Source organism: Salmo salar, chromosome 12, assembly GCF_965601325.2.
Source record: "Salmo salar chromosome 12, fSalSal1, whole genome shotgun sequence".
NCBI classification, from domain to species: domain Eukaryota; kingdom Metazoa; phylum Chordata; class Actinopteri; order Salmoniformes; family Salmonidae; genus Salmo; species Salmo salar.
Window position 1 is genome coordinate 4854779 of NC_138302.1, and position 17549 is coordinate 4872327.

General features: G+C 49.2%; 1 protein-coding gene across 1 annotated transcript in view; it reads right to left on the bottom strand.

Moving 5' to 3' along the window:
- Positions 1–8326: 8326 nt before the first annotated feature.
- LOC106594956 (uncharacterized) overlaps positions 8327–17549 on the bottom strand; it is a 30841-nt gene continuing 21618 nt past the window's right edge. The window contains 8 exon segments of the mRNA XM_082958474.1: positions 8327–9929; positions 11143–13638; positions 13800–13895; positions 14421–14774; positions 15341–15456; positions 15628–15694; positions 15805–16196; positions 16198–16449. Coding sequence (XP_082814600.1) covers positions 9011–9929; positions 11143–13638; positions 13800–13895; positions 14421–14774; positions 15341–15456; positions 15628–15694; positions 15805–16196; positions 16198–16449 — 4692 coding nt within the window. The 3' untranslated portion in view covers positions 8327–9010.

Consider the following 17549-nt stretch of genomic DNA (forward strand, 5'->3'; position numbering starts at 1 on the left):
TCACATGGTCTCTCCTATCATTGCTATGCAGACGACACACAATTAATCTTCTCCTTTCCCCCTTCTGACAGATCACCAGCTCAAGCTAAACCTCGGCAAGACGGAGCTGCTCTTCCTCCCGGGGAAGGACTGCCCGTTCCATGATCTCGCCATCACGGTTGACAACTCCCTTGTGTCCTCCTCCCAGAGTGCTAAGAACCTTGGCGTGATCCTGGACAACACCCTGTCATTCTCCACTAACATCAAGGCGGTGACCCGATCTTGTAGGTTCATGCTCTACAACATTCGCAGAGTACGACCCTGCCTCACACAGGAAGCGGCGCAGGTCCTAATCCAGGCACTTGTCATCTCCCGTCTGGATTACTGCAACTCGCTGTTGGCTGGGCTCCCTGCCTGTGCCATTAAACCCCTACAACTCATCCAGAACGCCGCAGCCCGTCTGGTGTTCAACCTTCCCAAGTTCTCTCACGTCACCCCGCTCCTCCGCTTTCTCCACTGGCTTCCAGTTGAAGCTCGCATCCGCTACAAGACCATGGTGATTGCCTACGGAGCTGTGAAGGGAACGGCACCTCCATACCTTCAGGCTCTGATCAGGCCCTACACCCAAACAAGGGCACTGCGTTCATCCACCTCTGGCCTGCTGGCCCCCCTACCTCTGAGGAAGCACAGTTCCCGCTCAGCCCAGTCAAAACTGTTCGCTGCTCTGGCACCCCAATGGTGGAACAAGCTCCCTCACGACGCCAGGACAGCGGAGTCAGTCACCACCTTCCGGAGACACCTGAAACCCCACCTCTTTAAGGAATACCTAGGATAGGATAAAGTAATCCTTCTAACCCCCCCCCCCCCCCCCTTAAAAGATTTAGATGCACTATTGTAAAGTGGTTGTTCCACTGGATATCATAAGGTGAATGCACCAATTTGTAAGTCGCTCTGGATAAGAGCGTCTGCTAAATGACTTAAATGTAAATGTAAATGATGATGATGCAGAGGTTGTTGATTGTGCTCTTCTCAAGTCCTCGGTGTGTAAGAGCTATACACGGAGCCACAGTTCCCATAATGCAACACTAACAATGATAACACAACATCAACATGATCACTGGCGACACACTGCTGCTGTAATGGAAAAACCCCAGACTATACATGGAGACACAGTTCCCATAATGCAACACTAGACTATAATTGGACATCAGGAACAACTCAGAGGAACTGTTTTCTGGACAACGGTTTAATAGTTGAGGACTTATTTTAGATCATTATTGTTTTGTACCAATATGACAACACTCCTACTCTCTTTTTGGGTTAACAGGAAACACTCTCCCTCCAACCCTCCTCCCCCCTACCCCTCCCGGAGTCCCTGGGTCGTGCCTCTCCCGGTAGCCCCTTACTGCTGGGTCTGAAGAGGCTGTCTGTGCTGCTGGTGGACTGCAGGAAAACACCGGCGCTAGGTGGGTTTATGCTCTTACATACATTTATTTTGGGACACTCCCCGGTTGTCATTAATTACCACTAAATACAATCTGTTTTAAAGATGTAGAATTTAAAAAAAAAAAAATAAATATTCACCTTTATTTAGCCAGGTTAAATAACCTTCATTTACACTTTAAATTACACAATTTAGAAAATTAACACTGGAGTGATAGATGAGCAGATGGTGATGTGCAAGTAGAAATACTGGTGTGCAAAAGAGCAGAAAAGTAAATAAAACAATATGGGGATGAGGTAGGTAGATTGGGTGGGCTATTTACAGATGGGCTATGTACAGCTGCAGCGATCGGTTAGCTGCTCAGATAGCTGATGTTTAAAGTTAGTGAGGGAAATGTAAGTCTCCAGCTTCAGTGATTTTTGCAATTCGTTCCAGTCATTGGCAGCAGAGAACTGGAAGGAAAGGCAGCCAAAGGAGGTGTTGGCTTTGGGGATGACCAGTGAGATATACCTGCTGGAGCGTGTGCTATGGGTGTGTGTTGCTATGGTGACCAGTGAGCTAAGGCGGAGCGTTACCTAGCATAGACTTTTATAGATGACCTGGAGCCAGTGGGTCTGGAGTCGAATATGTAGCGAGGGCCAGCCGACTAGAGCATACAGGTCGCAGTGGTGGGTGGTATAAGGGGCTTTGTTGACAAAACGGATGGCACTGTGATAGACTGCATCCAGTTTGCTAAGTAGAGTATTGGAAGCTATTTTGTAAATGACATCGCTGAAGTCGAGGATCAGTAGGATAGTCAGTTTTACGAGGGTAAGTTTGGCGGCGTGAGTGAAGGAGGCTTTGTTGCGACGTAGGAAGCCGATTCTACATTTACTTTATCATTACAAGCACTCCTACACCCTTGGATACATTGACCATTTGAAGATTTAATACGATTTTACATTGAAGATTTGACTGCTTAAATTCAGTTACAAGAGTGTGAAAAGCTGGGCCTAAATCTGGCTTCGATATGAAGGAACCATAACTGTCTGTCTTTGCTTCACAGGGGACAGTCCTAACCGTCACTCTCTCAGTAGAAGGGGCTTGTCATCTGGGGAGGCAAAACATCATGATGCTGACAAGGCACAGAAAAGTCTCTCAAGATCAGAACACCTCAAGAAACAACAGCTGAGACCAACAAGGAAGAAACCTCACTGCTGCTCTGACTGTGGGAAGAGTTACACCTCTAAAGTAAACCTTAGAGGACACCAGAGAATTCATACGGGAGAGAAACCTCACTGCTGCTCCCAGTGTGGAGCTAGCCTCTCCTCTGCCAGTGCACTGGAAGGACACATGCGGATTCACACTGGAGAAAAACCGTACCAGTGCTCAGAATGTGGGCAGAGATTTACATATTCCAGTGGTTTACGTATACATGAGAGAATAAAACACACCGGCGAAAAACCACACTGTTGCTCTGACTGCGGGAAGAGATTTGTTACATCACAAAGCTTAAAAGCTCACTGGCGGATTCACAGTGGAGAGAGACCGTTCCACTGCTCTGAGTGTGGGAAGAGTTTCACAGAAGCCTCAAGACTCTTTGAACACAAACAAATACACACAGGAGAAAAGCCTCACCACTGTGAGCAGTGCGGGGGAAGCTTTTCGTCGGCTAATTTACTCAGAATACATCAGAGGATTCACACTGGGGAGAAATCTTACCAATGCACTGTCTGTGGGAAAAGCTACAGATTTTTGTCTTCTCTAAAATGTCACCAGCTAAGACATACTGGGGAGAAGCCCCACCAATGTACTGAGTGTGGGAAGAGGTTTGCTTTTAAGACTGGACTCTTGTGACATAACATAGTGCACACTGGAGAGAAAGGCTACCAATGCCAACAGTGTGGCAAGAAGCTAGGAACAGCTCATTCTCTAGAGCAGCACAAGCGAACACACACTGGACAGAAACCCTTCCATTGTTACCACTGTAAGTTGAGCTTTGCCACTAATTCAGCCATGAACAAACACCAGAGAATTCACACAGGAGAGAAGCCACACAGCTGCAATGTTTGCCAGAGGAGTTTTGGACGGTCGGATCACCTGAAAAATCATATGCAAATTCACACAGGAGAAAAGCCATACCACTGCTCTAAGTGCGAGCTGAGTTTCACTAACGATAGATCTCTGAAAGAACATGAGGTCAGACACACAGAAGATAAACCTCATTGCTGCTCCCAATGTGGTGCTAGTTTCTCTTCTGCCAGGGCACTGGAAGGACACATGCGAATTCACACTGGAGAGAAACCGTACGAGTGCTCTGAATGTGGGCAGAAGTTTGCACATAGAGCCAGTCTTGGGACACACCGAATAATACACACAGGAGAGAAACCTTATCACTGCTCTGACTGCAAGAAAAGCTTTCCAAGACTTGACTCTTTAAAGAAACACAAGTTCACACATTCAGAGAAGAAGATGTACCACTGCTCTCAGTGTGAGTCGAGCTGCACAACGCCAGGCGCGTTAAAGAAACACCAGCTTATACACACTGGAGAGAAGCCTTACCACTGCTCCCACTGTGACAAGAGCTTCCTTCGGCAACAATCTCTCAAACACCACGAGCGTTGTCACAAGGGAGAGACCCCGTAATCTTGCTCAGACTGCGATAACAACTTTGCCACAATGGCAACCTTGCAAATTCACCAGCGAAGACACACAGGAGAGAGGCCAAACCAATGCCCTTTCCCTGACTGTGGGAAGAGTTTTTCCCAGGCCAGCGCCTTGAAAGTTCACAAGAGAAGGCACACAGGAAAGAAGCCACACCACTGTGATCTGTGTGGGAAGAGTTTTGTCACGTCAGGTGACTTGCAAACTCACTCCAAATAGAAGCCTTACTGCTGCACAGTGTGTGGACTTAGTTTTTCTAGATCTGATTCCTTAAAGATTCACCATAGAATCCACACAGGAGGGAGGCCGTACAGCTGCTCAGAGTGTGACGGGTTACACCTTGAAGGGTCACCTTACTAGACACCAGCAGACACACAGGAAAGAAACCTCACCACTGCTCTGACTGTGGGAAGAGTTTTATTCTCTCAGGCAACCTAAAAACACATCAGTTAATGCACACAGGAGAGAAGCCTTACCACTGCCTTGATTGTAAGAAGAGTTTTACCACTAAGGGTCAACTGACTGGACACCAGCAGAGAGACAAAGGAGAGAAACCTCACTACTGCTTCAAGTGTTCAGTCGACTTTATGCCACATTCAGCGCAAGCACAGCGGGACACCCTACCACTGCACCCTCTGCGCACAGCTTCAGCTCACCACAGCATCTGAAATACCACTAGATGAGACACGCGGGAGAGAAACCATTCATATGCACCGACTGCAGGAAAATATTCACTCAGGAGGTTTGACTTACCACAGGAAGATTCACACCGGAGAGAAACCTCACAGCTGTGATCAGTGTGACAAGAGTTTCTGTAAAAAGAGCAGTCTGCAATCACACCAGCGGACACACACAGGAGAGAAGCCTTACAGTTGTGGGAAGAGATTCAGGAATCCTGGCTTCGCACAAGAGAATGCACACCTGCGAGAAACCTCACCACTGCTCTCTAACCGTGTGAAATGCTTTACCACTTCAAGTCAACTGATTATACACCGGAGAACACACACAGGAGCGAGGCCTATTGGCTGTGCACAAGAGAACACACAATGATAGATATTTTATGTCATGGATCAAATTTGTAATTTGTAGATTATGGAACACCTATAGAGTAATGTATAGAATGAGCATTAAGGACACACGTAACAACTGTGAAACGTGAATGCTTCTAGGTTGTCCTTGACAATGCCCATAACTGAAACCACAATACTTCAAAATACAGAGGGTTTCACTCTGTGTTGTGGATTTGACCAAAACCCATAGTTTTTAATTTAGGCCAAAACGTTTCATCTATTTACTGTGTTGCCTTGCAGTTTTACTTAACATCTTTGTTGCAAACAGAATGGATGATTGTTAGTGATTTTCTTTAAACACAAGCCTCCTTTGTCATACAGGCCAGTAATGTGGAATCTCCTTGGTCAAAACACCAGACTCGTTATTCCTCAGCACCAGAGAGCAGCAAGGATGCTCAGCTCTCCCCTCTACTCACTCTACACCAATGACTGCACCTCATACAACGCCTCTGTCAAACTACTCTAGTATCCAGATTACATCACTCTGGTCAGAGGTCGACCGGCTAGATTTTCCTAGCCACCGTGCTTTTTCGTTTGCATTGCCTGCTGTTTGGGGTTTTCGGCTTGGTTTCGGTGTAAGAACATTGTGACATCTGCTGATGTAAAAAGGGCTTTATAAATAAATGTGATTTGATTTTATGATTGTCACAAAGCCACACCCGCATTAAAATTTTCTGAATGAGAAAGGGTAGGCTAAATATAAACAATTACGCTCAAATAGAAAAATCATTCAGCAAAATAATGTGTTCCTATCAAGGTGTAGTCGATAATATCGTTCAACCTTTGAAACACAGCCTCATGGGATTGACTCTGTGCAGCCAATGGCACTGTCCGCTTTAGTTATAATGCCAAGAGCTGCTTGTGAATTTGACAGATCTAATGCAGTTCCACCTCCGACAACAAGCCCTGAGAACAGACATATTTATCAACATGCTCACAACTTGTCATTGGATACAAATTATAAACATTAGGGCTAGATTCTGCCTTAACCCGCGATAACCGACAACTGCGTAGTCGTTTCATTGATTTTAGTCAGGTGATGTCTGCATTAGAGCTGTCAAATTAGCAACCGTCCCCCTGCTGTAATACCCATCGTGGACATTGCCACTGGATAATCTCATGCAGCCTTGTTAGATTCGAACGTGTGTTGTAATCTACCCCTCAAATAGCCTGATATAGTGCTATAATCTACACCTCAAATAGCCTGATATAGTGCTGTAATCTACACCTCGATTAGCCTGATATAGTGCTGTAATCTACACCTCGATTAGCCTGATATAGTGCTGTAATCTACACCTCGATTAGCCTGATATAGTGCTGTAATCTACACCTCGATTAGCCTGATATAGTGCTGTAATCTACACCTCGATTAGCCTGATATAGTGCTGTAATCTACACCTCGATTAGCCTGATATAGTGCTGTAATCTACACCTCGATTAGCCTGATATAATGCTGTAATCTACACCTCGATTAGCCTGATATAATGCTGTAATCTACACCTCGATTAGCCTGATATAATGCTGTAATCTACACATCGATTAGCCTGATATAATGCTGTAATCTACACCTCGATTAGCCTGATATAATGCTGTAATCTACACCTCGATTAGCCTGATATAGTGCTATAATCTACACCTCGATTAGCCTGATATAATGCTGTAATCTACACATCGATTAGCCTGATATAATGCTGTAATCTACCCCTGATATGGTGGAAAATTACAAGATTATGTTCTATACTGCTTATGCATTGAATATTTGGATCAGTTATTTTCCACTCTGTGTCTGTTGGCCTGAGTTAGGCCTCTGGGTTTAAAGCCAACAGCTGATTGGGGTAACCTACATCCTGTCTTCCATACACTGAGGGTGCAGCTACATCCTGTCTTCCATACACTGAGGGTGCAGCTGCATGGAGGAGAACTGAAAGAAGATTACTTTTGTATAGCAACAGCAATATGACCTGGAGACAGAAACTACACCTGCTCTGAGCTAATCTTGTTGTTCCTGCTGTGCACTATATGCACAATATATGCTTTCACACTTCTCCTGACTACTAGGTAGACAAAGAGCTTTTTATAAAACTGAGACCCAACTCTGTTCTGTTCAGGGGCTCTTAACTCTGCACCATTGAGTGATTGTTAACCACTCCAGAATTGCAGTTCTTATAATAAAAGTTGTTTGAAGAATCTGCAGCCTTTTCCTTTTGATTAGAATTTCCTCAACAGTTGTAATCTACACCTCAACTAGCCTGATATATTGTAATCTACACCTCAACTAGCCTGATATGATGTAATCTACACCTCAACTAGCCTGATATGTTGTAATCTACACCATTATTTAGGTTGTTTGATCTGATTGAATGGTGCCCTAAATGTCAGAATGACTAACCAGTGAGCCTATCATTATGGATTGGTGACTAAACAGAATGACTAACCAGTGAGCCTATCATTATGGATTGGTGTCAGAATTTCTAATCACTATAGCTTTGACCAATTCCCCAGAGGTTGTCAAATTCTTCTATTAACCAGGGCCTTACAAAGTCTCAGAATTCTGCAAAAGGTTAGTTCTTTATTCAGAGAACGTTCTGAAAATCATACAATGCACATAGCCTTTTATACCTCACATTTGGTTATAACTGCCCCTCTAACTCTGTCCCAATGTTCTACCCATACATTGCTTATCTTATTCTGCAAGGCTAACAGTTTCTCCCCTCCCCTCCTTCCTGTTATCAGTTTCACAAGTTGTCTGTTCCTCTTCTGCTTGAATGTCTCAACTATACTTCTGCTTATTGTCAAATAGTAACATACCGTCTCAGTCTTCCTATGTACACACAGAGAATTATAGTCTAATAATTCTAATAATTCTAAGGTAATGACTAAAGTATTCAGGGTGGAATACTTTAGTCATTACCTTAAACAAAGGAATTTATCAATTGGTGACTAAGCTAAATGTCAATCAGAATGACTAACCAGTGAGTTTATCATTATGGATTGGTGACTAAGCTAAATGTACCTATGGTGTTTCACAAAACTTTGATTTTGCATTAATGAGAGAAGTGTTCAACTAAAAATGAATGCCTGATCAAAAGGTTCTGAACATAAGTTAGCGGGTTTTACAGGTGTTATGAGTTTAGAAAATAAACCATTTAACATCTGAAAAATGTGTCAAAGTCAATAAACACAAGAACTGTGGGATTCTGATAAATATTAGACATGTTTTATTCGACAAACTATAAATGAAAAGTCAACAGTCAAAGTTTAAAGCGGAAAAAACATTTTAATTTAAAAAAAAGTTTAACAGTAACTTCCACTAGTCACCATTCAGTTAGCCTGACTTCAGATCAGTTCATACGAACATGATGAGATAACCTTCTATACATCAGGGAAGTGTCCCAAATTAACCCCTATTCCCTTTATAGTGAACTACGTATGCCCAGGGCCATAAGACTCTGGTCAAACGTTGTGCAATATATAGTGAATAGGGTTTAATTTGGGACACTTCAGAGTTTCGACACCTTATAGCCATAGATCAGGGAAATAGAATATACTGCAGCATCATCTATGTACAAAAACAGATTCACAGAGAACCTGCATCAGAGAGAGAGAGCCTGCATCACATTAACAGAAAACACAGAATATATACAAATATCTGAGGTGGTTATTCCAGTGGTTCCATTATACATAAACAAACGATATCCAGCTCAGCTTAAGTATTTAAAATAATTTGACAAAGTATCCCCCAAGAAGGTTAAGTCCAGTTGTAACCTTTAGCTAAATGCTAACAGAGCTAGCAGTCTCAGTGGTAGTCTTTAGCTCGATACTAAAAGAGCTAGCATGAACTAAACTCAGGTTGTAACCATGAGCTAGCAGGGTCTCAGATGGTGGCTGACTCCTGCCCGGTCTTCTCCTCTGCCTCCCCTCCTCCCTCCTCCTCTTTATTCTTCCTGTGCTTCTTCTTCTTGTTCTTGTGTTTGTGTTCCTTCCTTCCTTCGGCGGGAGGCTCAGCGTCGGCAGAATGCTTCTTGTGCTTCTTGTGTTTTTTATGTTTCTTGTGTTTCTTCTTCTTCTTCTTGTCCGTCGCGGTGGAGCCGCTGTGGTTGCTAGGGGAGCCGCCGGGGCTCTGGGAGGCGGGGCTCTGGGTGTTGTGGGAGGGGCTATGGCTCAGGCCACTGCCTCTCTCCCCGTCTGACCCCTCCCCTTCACTGTAGTCGGGGACGAAGGCTGCCTCGTCCGTCTCTCTACCCAGGTCAGAACACAGACGCTGTCGCCTTGGCTCTGGCCCCGTCCCTCGACTCTCCTCCCTCCCTACCCCTCCTCTTCCTTCCTCCTTCACCCCTCTGGATTCGGTCTTAGCTGGTTTTCTAAAGTTCACCTGCCCCTTTTTAAGCCCTCTGCCTTCCTCCCTCCTTCTAGTCCCCTCCTCCCTCCCTCTCTTCCCCTCTGTGTTGGCTGTTTTAGAGACACTACCCTGCATCTCCCTGTCTTGGCTACTAGGTGGTGCTGGTGAGACTTCTCTCCTCAGAGCGTCTCTGGGCAAGGAGGAGGAAACCGCCAACGCCCCGTTCTCCCTGGACCCTGAGTGCTGCTCCTCTTCCTCCTCCTCCTCCTCTCTCTCCCACTTGGACCGGGGTGGAGGCTGGATGAGGACTCCTCCGGTCCCACGGTCCCTCTCCCTGCCTGGGCTGGGGAACTGGACGGGACTGGGTCTCCTCTGGGTCTGGAGGTCCCGGGGTTTAGACACAGCACCCTGGCTCTGGCCCGGCTCAGACCTCTCCTCTACAGCCCTACTGCTGCTGGAACACACAATACACAGAACCAAGATCAGGGGTTAGAGAGAACATCAACTAGGAAGCATTATAACCATGTTATATACACAGATCTAGGATCAGGGGTTAGATAGAACATCAACTAGGAAGCATTATAACCATGTAATATACACAGATCTAGGATCAGGGGTTAGAGAGAACATCAACTAGGAAGCATTATAACCATGTAATATACACAGATCTAGGATCAGGGGCTAGAGAGAACATCAACTAGGAAGCATTATAACCATGTTATATACACAGATCTAGGATCAGGGGTTAGAGAGAACATCAACTAGGAAGCATTATAACCATGTTATATACACAGATCTAGGATCAGGGGTTAGAGAGAACATCAACTAGGAAGCATTATAACCATGTTATATACACAGATCTAAGATCAGGGGCTAGAAAGAACATCAACTGGGAAACCATTATAACTAATGTTCCCTCTAATTTGTTTCGGCACTGAGCAAATTTCAGGTCTGCCGAGCGCAAACTTGAATGTTATGAAAACACCGTGCAACTTCCGGTGCCCGTTTACCGTGAAGGCCCTGCCCGTTAACCGTGAAGGCCCTGCCCGTTTACCGTGAAGGCCCTGCCCGTTTACCGTGAAGGCCCTGCCCGTTTACCGTGAAGGCCCTGCCCGTTTACCGTGAAGGCCCTGCCCGTTTACCGTGAAGGCCCTGCCCGTTTACCGTGAAGGCTGTACCTGCTTTAAGTTCCAGTTTCAACAGTGGACAAGTAGGCTACTGTGGTTATTTGTTCAGTGAATGGCACAGATCCATATATTGCAATGGCTATTTGCATATAGGCCTACTGCAGCTCTGATTGGTTGTGTTGCACCGGTCTGTGCAGAATATTCGATCACAATTCTCACTACAGTAGAAAACTAGAACGTTGAGCGAAGTTCTAACAGTCTGGTCGTTGTTAACTAAAGGAGAAAACTCTAGAACGTTGAGCGAAGTTCTAACAGTCTGGTCGTTGTTAACTAAAGGAGAAAACTCTAGAACGTTGAGCGAAGTTCTAACAGTCTGGTCGTTGTTAACTAAAGGAGAAAACTCTAGAACGTTGAGCGAAGTTCTAACAGTCTGGTCGTTGTTAACTAAAGGAGAAAACTCTAGAACGTTGATGATGATTGATCAACAACACGGGTTAATAAAGAACCGTTGGAAGGTCAGAGATTGAAAGGGCAACTCACCCAGTTGAAGTGACAGAGTGGTCTGATGAGTGGTGGACCGTGGGCTCAGAACTCTTTCTGCTGATCTTTCTGGTCTTCCCAGAACCCTCCTTCACCACTGCTGCTCTGTCTTCAGCTACAGTCTCTCTCTGGGTCCCTGCCGCTCTCTCTCCTGTAGAGGCAGGCCTGTCTACGGAGGACGAGGCCTTCTCTCCTCTTCTCGCTCCTTTCTGTTCCCTGGTGGCTGACCTCTCTCTGGATGATGACCTGTCTGTCTTGGCTGATGCTGGCCTCTCCCTCTCCTTGGAGCTCTCAGCTGGTCTCTCTCTCTCAGTGGGCGGAGTGTACTCGCTCTCTGTTCTCTCCCTGGTGACATCAGGTTTCTTAACGATGGCCGAGCGTTCCGCGATGGTCATGCGGTCTAGAGAGACCGACCTTCCTCCTCCTCCTCCTCCTCTCTCCGGCAAACGTTCCCCTGACGACGGCCTCTCTGACCTAACAGACCTGACCTCTGACCTCTCGCCAGACGACCTCCGCTCCACCATCACCGCCACCCTCTCCATCCCTCCATCTCTCTCTGCTCCTCCTCTCTCAGGAGCAGCAGGTCTCTCTCCAGTAGAGGTAATAGTAGTAGTGGTGATATTAGTAGCTGGAGCTGGTCTCTCCTCTGGGCGGGACATACTGCTGTTCCTCCCCAGGTCTCTGTTCAGTTTGATTCTCCTCTGGGGGAAGGGTTTGACCTGCAGACCCATGAGAGGCCAGATAGACCCCCTGTCACTCTCTCTTCTGCCTGCCTCAGAGCTCCCTGGGGTGGGCAGCAGCCCGTCGCCTCTCCCCTCTCTCCCCAGGTCCATGGAGGAGCCAGGCCCAGGGATGGAGATGGAGATGGGATGGAAACGGTCTAGCCTCCCTGTCTGTGAGGTACCAGGGATGGGGAGCAGACCCTCTCCTCTACCAGTCTCTCTGCATGCCAGGTTCAGGAGGAGGGGAGGCTTGGCTGGAAGTCCTCTCTGGAGGTACGGACCCTCGGCACGGCGGAGCTTAGCCGGGGGGCCCCCCATCCCTCTGTCCATCCCCCTCCCCCTTTCCCTCTCCTCCACTCTCCTCCTCTTCTCTGCTGGGGAGGGAGGTGTAGGCTGGAGGGGGCGACCAGGGGGGCGTACCCCGACACTGTGAATGGGATCTCTCCTTCCCCCGCGGGCATCAGCCAGGTGTTTAGGGAGGTCGTGGGGGTGAGGGGGGAGGGGGCGGGGCAGGGGGAGTTTAGCCATACCTCCTCTAACAGTAGGGGTGCTCCGCCCCTTCTCTCTCTTGATCAGCTCGTCTGGTTTGACCTTCGATGCTTTGGTTGGTTTAGTGGCTGAAGACTCTTTGTTCTTTGAGGCTGTGACCGTCGCCTCTCCTCCTGTCTTTCTCTTAACCTTCTCTCCTTTCACCTTGCCTTCCGTCTTTATTTTCACCTTACCCCCCTTCTCCTTCCTGCTCTTCTCTGATTGGCTGGACGAGGTGGGAGGGGTTTTACCAGAGAGCAGCGCTGCCTTATTGGTCGAGACCTTGGTGGAGGTGAGTGGGGCTTTGCTAGGGGTCAGGGTCTGGAGTTCATCCATTGGCTCGTCCCTGACGGGCGTGGCATCACCCCTGTCCAGTGATTGGTTGGCTGAATCCAGCTCCTCCCCGTTCTTCTTCTTCTTCAGTTTCTTCGCTTTCAGAGTTTTAGTTCCACCCTCTGACGTTTTGGTTCCCCCCTGCGTGCGCTCTTTACTAGCGTCCCCCTGCGTGCGGTCCTTATTTCCATCCCCCCTGGCGGAGGGTATAGAGGACAAGGCGTGGTGAGTTCTGTGGGGTCCGGGAGGTCCCCCTCTCTCACCTCTCCTCACCCGCCCCTGGGGGGAGTAGTCTCTGGGTGGAGGGGTGAGGCGGTCCCTCTCTCTGCTGCCCCGGCCACCGCGGTGGTGCACCGAGGCATGCTGGGTACTGTAGTCTTTGTAGTACTTGTTGTACCAGTCCCTGTACTCTTTCTCCCACTGTCTGTAGCTGTCTCTCTCCCAGCGCTCCCTGCCCCCGGGAGACAGGTCAGGTCCACCTTTAGGCTCGTAAGGGGGCGGCTCTCGAGGGGGAGGCTTATGGTGACCTCTAACCCCTCCTGGACTCCTGCTCCTCCTGTAGCCCCCCGGGGAGCGAGACCTGGGCCGATACCCCCCTCCTCCTTCAGCTCCGTCTCCTCCTTCCCAGCCCCCCCCACCACCACCACCTCGGTAAGGCGGAGGGGAGCGAGGAGAGCCGGAGCGACGGTAGCCGTAGGAACGGGAGCGTGAGCGGGACCGCGGCGAGCGGCCGTAGGAGCGGCTGCGTCCTCCCCGGCCTCCGTTGCGTCTGGAGAAGGGGGAGCGTCCGTAAGACCTGGAACGTGAGCGGGAGCGGCTGGGGGTGTACGAGTAAGACCTGGAGCGGGAGCGAGGAGAACGGGATCGGGAGTAGGGGGAACGGCTGAATGGAGAACGACTGTAGGAACGAGACCTGGTGAGGAGTGGGAGAAAAACAAAAATTGATATGTCTGATTACCATCTCTACACAATTCATATCATCTCTGTCCTAGATATCAGAGAATATATCTCTATGAACAGTTCAAGAGGTTTAATCCAGAAATATGTCTCATCAGATGTCATTCTGTGTGTTACCTGGAGTAGGAGCGTCTCCGTCTCTTGGGAGCAGGTCTGTATTCCATCAGCTCTTTGGCAAAGTCTTTAGTGAACTCATCCAGCTTGGACGTTACCCTGGTAACCCAGAGAGGCAGAACTGGTCACATCCCATAATACATGTCTGAAGGAAACCTTTGAACAGGTCAATCTCTCTAAGCCACAGAATGCAAGGATTTAGGATACTGGCCAGTCGGGTTACTAGCCCGGGGTAACATTCCCCGCCACTAGCCCGGGGTAACATTCCCCGCCACTAGCCCGGGGTAACATTCCCCGCCACTAGCCCGGGGTAACATTCCCCGCCACTAGCCCGGGGTAACATTCCCCGCCACTAGCCCGGGGTAACATTCCCCACTACTAGCCCGGGGTAACATTCCCCACTACTAGCCCGGGGTAACATTCTGCGCCCTGCCATGGTGGGTTAGTTTGGCACGTGGTCTGCGTTTAACACAGGCAGCAATTCAAATGATCAGATCTGAAAAAGATGAGAATTGGGCTGCCTGTGTAAACCGGCCATTGTTTACTATCCCAGTAATGTGAAGGTACCAGCCTCAGACTAGCAGCCTAGCATCATTACAATGAATGAAATCAGGTGCAACTCACTGGTCCTGTCGGAGTCTCCTCTGTCTGTAGAAGTCCTCCTTGGAGAGAGGGGGTCCAGAGGATAGGAGGGGCGGGGGGCCCAGCGAGTGGGGCTGGGTGTTGGGAGGGGGAACCCAGGGGGCATTAACCCCCGGAGGCATCTGGCCGTGTGGGTAGAGGGGCTGGGGGGGGTAGTTAACAGGGGGAGGGGGTCCAGTGGAGTAGGGAGGGGGGTAGGACTGGGGCGGGATGGAGTGGGGGTTGGGGGGAGGGTGGTAGAGGTTAGGGCCCGGGTAGAGGTGAGGGGCTGGGCCCGGGGCGGAAGGAGGGGGATGGCGAGGGGGGGGGACGTGGTCAGAAAGAGGTCTGTAGGGTCTGTAGGGGGATGAGAGAGAGAGGGAGGGTTACAATTTAGACTTGAGTCATTTAGTAGCTCTTATGCAAAGGTGACAAAACAGCATTACAGTAGCCCTGTTTTGACCACTATATTCTATAGTCCTGTATTCTACAGTAGCCCTGTTTTGACCACTATATTCTATAGTCCTGTATTCTACAGTAGACCTGTTTTGACCACTATATTCTATAGTCCTGTATTCTACAGTAGCCCTGTTTTGACCACTATATTCTATAGTCCTGTATTCTACAGTAGCCCTGTTTTGACCACTATATTCTATAGTCCTGTATTCTACAGTAGCCCTGTTTTGACCACTATATTCTATAGTCCTGTATTCTACAGTAGCCCTGTTTTGACCACTATATTCTATAGTCCTGTATTCTACAGTAGCCCTGTTTTGACCACTATATTCTATAGTCCTGTATTCTACAGTAGCCCTGTTTTGACCACTATATTCTATAGTCCTGTATTCTACAGTAGCCCTGTTTTGACCACTATATTCTATAGTCCTGTATTCTACAGCAGCCCTGTTTGATCAGTGTCGTACCTGTCCCAAGGTGGTCTGGGTCCTCCTCTGTGGGAATGGGAGGGCTGTGGAGGTGGACCTGATGGGTGGGAGGGCCTTATGGGTGGAGGGTGACCAATCATAGGCATGTGGTATCCCTGGGGAACCAATCAGAGAGAAAGCTCAAGGAAATACACAGGAACATTTTAGGAAACGCAAATAAGATACAGGTTTAATGGGAATAGTGTGTCTTAGAATCTACAGAGGCTATGACAGGTCATAAGAGCCTTATGTAGCCTCTAAGACAACTAGTAGCAGGTGTGTCTCACCTGAGGTCCGCTGTCGGCTGATCTGATTGGTGGCTCTGATATCATGTAAGGCCCCGCCTCCATCTCACTGAGAAACCCCCCCCACCAATGAATCAGTCAGTTAATCAAATCAGTCAAACATCAATGGTTGAGATGTATCTGTGTATCTGTGTGGCGTCCATAGTCACGGCAACTCACCCTGGCGGCGGTGGCTCGTTGTGATTGGCCAAGTGCCGTGGCTCCGCCCGGTGTCGTTCAGGGGTGGGGTCAGGAGAGATTGACACCTCAGGTGGGCCAATCGGTGGGGTCTGAATGGGCAGGCTTTGTGTCAGGGTGACGGAAGGAGGAGTGAGGGGGGTCCAGCTGGCGAGCGTTGGCCAATAGGGGGTCCTGCTGGCGAGCGTTGGCCAATAGGGGGTCCTGCTGGCGAGCGTTGGCCAATAGGGGGTCCTGCTGGCGAGCGTTGGCCAATAGGGGGTCCTGCTGGCGAGCGTTGGCCAATAGGGGGTCCTGCTGGCGAGCGTTGGCCAATAGGGGGTCCTGCTGGCGAGCGTTGGCCAATAGGGGGTCCTGCTGACGAGCGTTGGCCAATAGGGGGTCCTGCTGACGAGCGTTGGCCAATAGGGGGTCCTGCTGGCGTGAGCTGGCCAATAGGGGGTCCTGCAGGCGAGCGTTGGCCAATAGGGGGTCCTGCTGGCGTGAGCTGGCCAATAGGGGGTCCTGCTGGCGTGAGCCGAGGGTTCTGAATGGCTGAGGCCGTGCTGGGGGCGGGGCAGACTGCTGCAGGGTTTTGTTTCGTGCTGGTTTGGTGTAACCAGACTCATTCTTAAAGTTATTCACTGCCTGAGGGGAGAGAGAGAGACACCGAGAGAGAGGGAGAGAGAGAGAGACACACACCGAGAGAGAGGGAGAGAGAGACACACCGAGAGAGAGAGAGAAAGAGAGAGAGACACACACCGAGAGAGAAAGAGAGAGAGAGAGAGAGAGCGAGAGAGCGACACACCGAGAGAGAGACACACCGAGAGAGCGACACACCGAGAGAGAGACACACCGAGAGAGAGACACACCGAGAGAGAGACACACCGAGAGAGAGACACACCGAGAGAGAGACACACCGAGAGAGAGAGAGAGAGAGAGACACACCGAGAGAGAGGGGAGAGAGAGAGACACACCGAGAGAGAGGGGAGAGAGAGAGACACACCGAGAGAGAGGGAGAGAGAGAGACACACCGAGAGAGAGGGAGAGAGAGAGAGAGAGAGAGAGAGAGAGAGAGACACACCGAGAGAGAGGGGAGAGAGAGAGACACACCGAGAGAGAGGGGAGAAAGAGAGACACCGAGAGAGAGGGAGAGAGAGAGAGAGAGAGAGAGAGAGAGAGAGAGAGAGAGAGAGAGAGAGAGAGAGGAGAGAGAGAGAGAGAGAGAGAGAGAGAGAGGAGAGAGAGAGAGAGAGAGAGAGAGAGACACACCGAGAGAGAGGGAGAGAGAGAGAGAGAGACACACCGAGAGAGAGGAGAGAGAGAGACCGAGAGAGAGAGAGAGACCGAGAGAGAGAGAGCGACCGAGAGAGAGAGAGCGACCGAGAGAGAGAGAGCGACCGAGAGAGAGAGAGAGAGCGAGAGACCGAGAGAGAGGGGAGAGAGAGAGAGACCGAGAGAGAGAGACCGAGAGAGAGACCGAGAGAGAGAGACCGAGAGAGAGAGAGGGAGAGAGAGAGAGACCGAGAGAGAGAGAGGGGAGAGAGAGAGAGACCGAGAGAGAGAGAGGGGAGACCGAGAGAGAGAGACCGAGAGAGAGAGAGGGGAGACCGAGAGAGAGAGAGAGGGAGAGAGAGAGACACACCGAGAGAGAGGGAGAGAGAGAGACACACCGAGAGAGAGGGAGAGAGAGAGAGAGAGAGAGAGAGAGAGAGACACACCGAGAGAGAGGGGAGAGAGAGAGACAC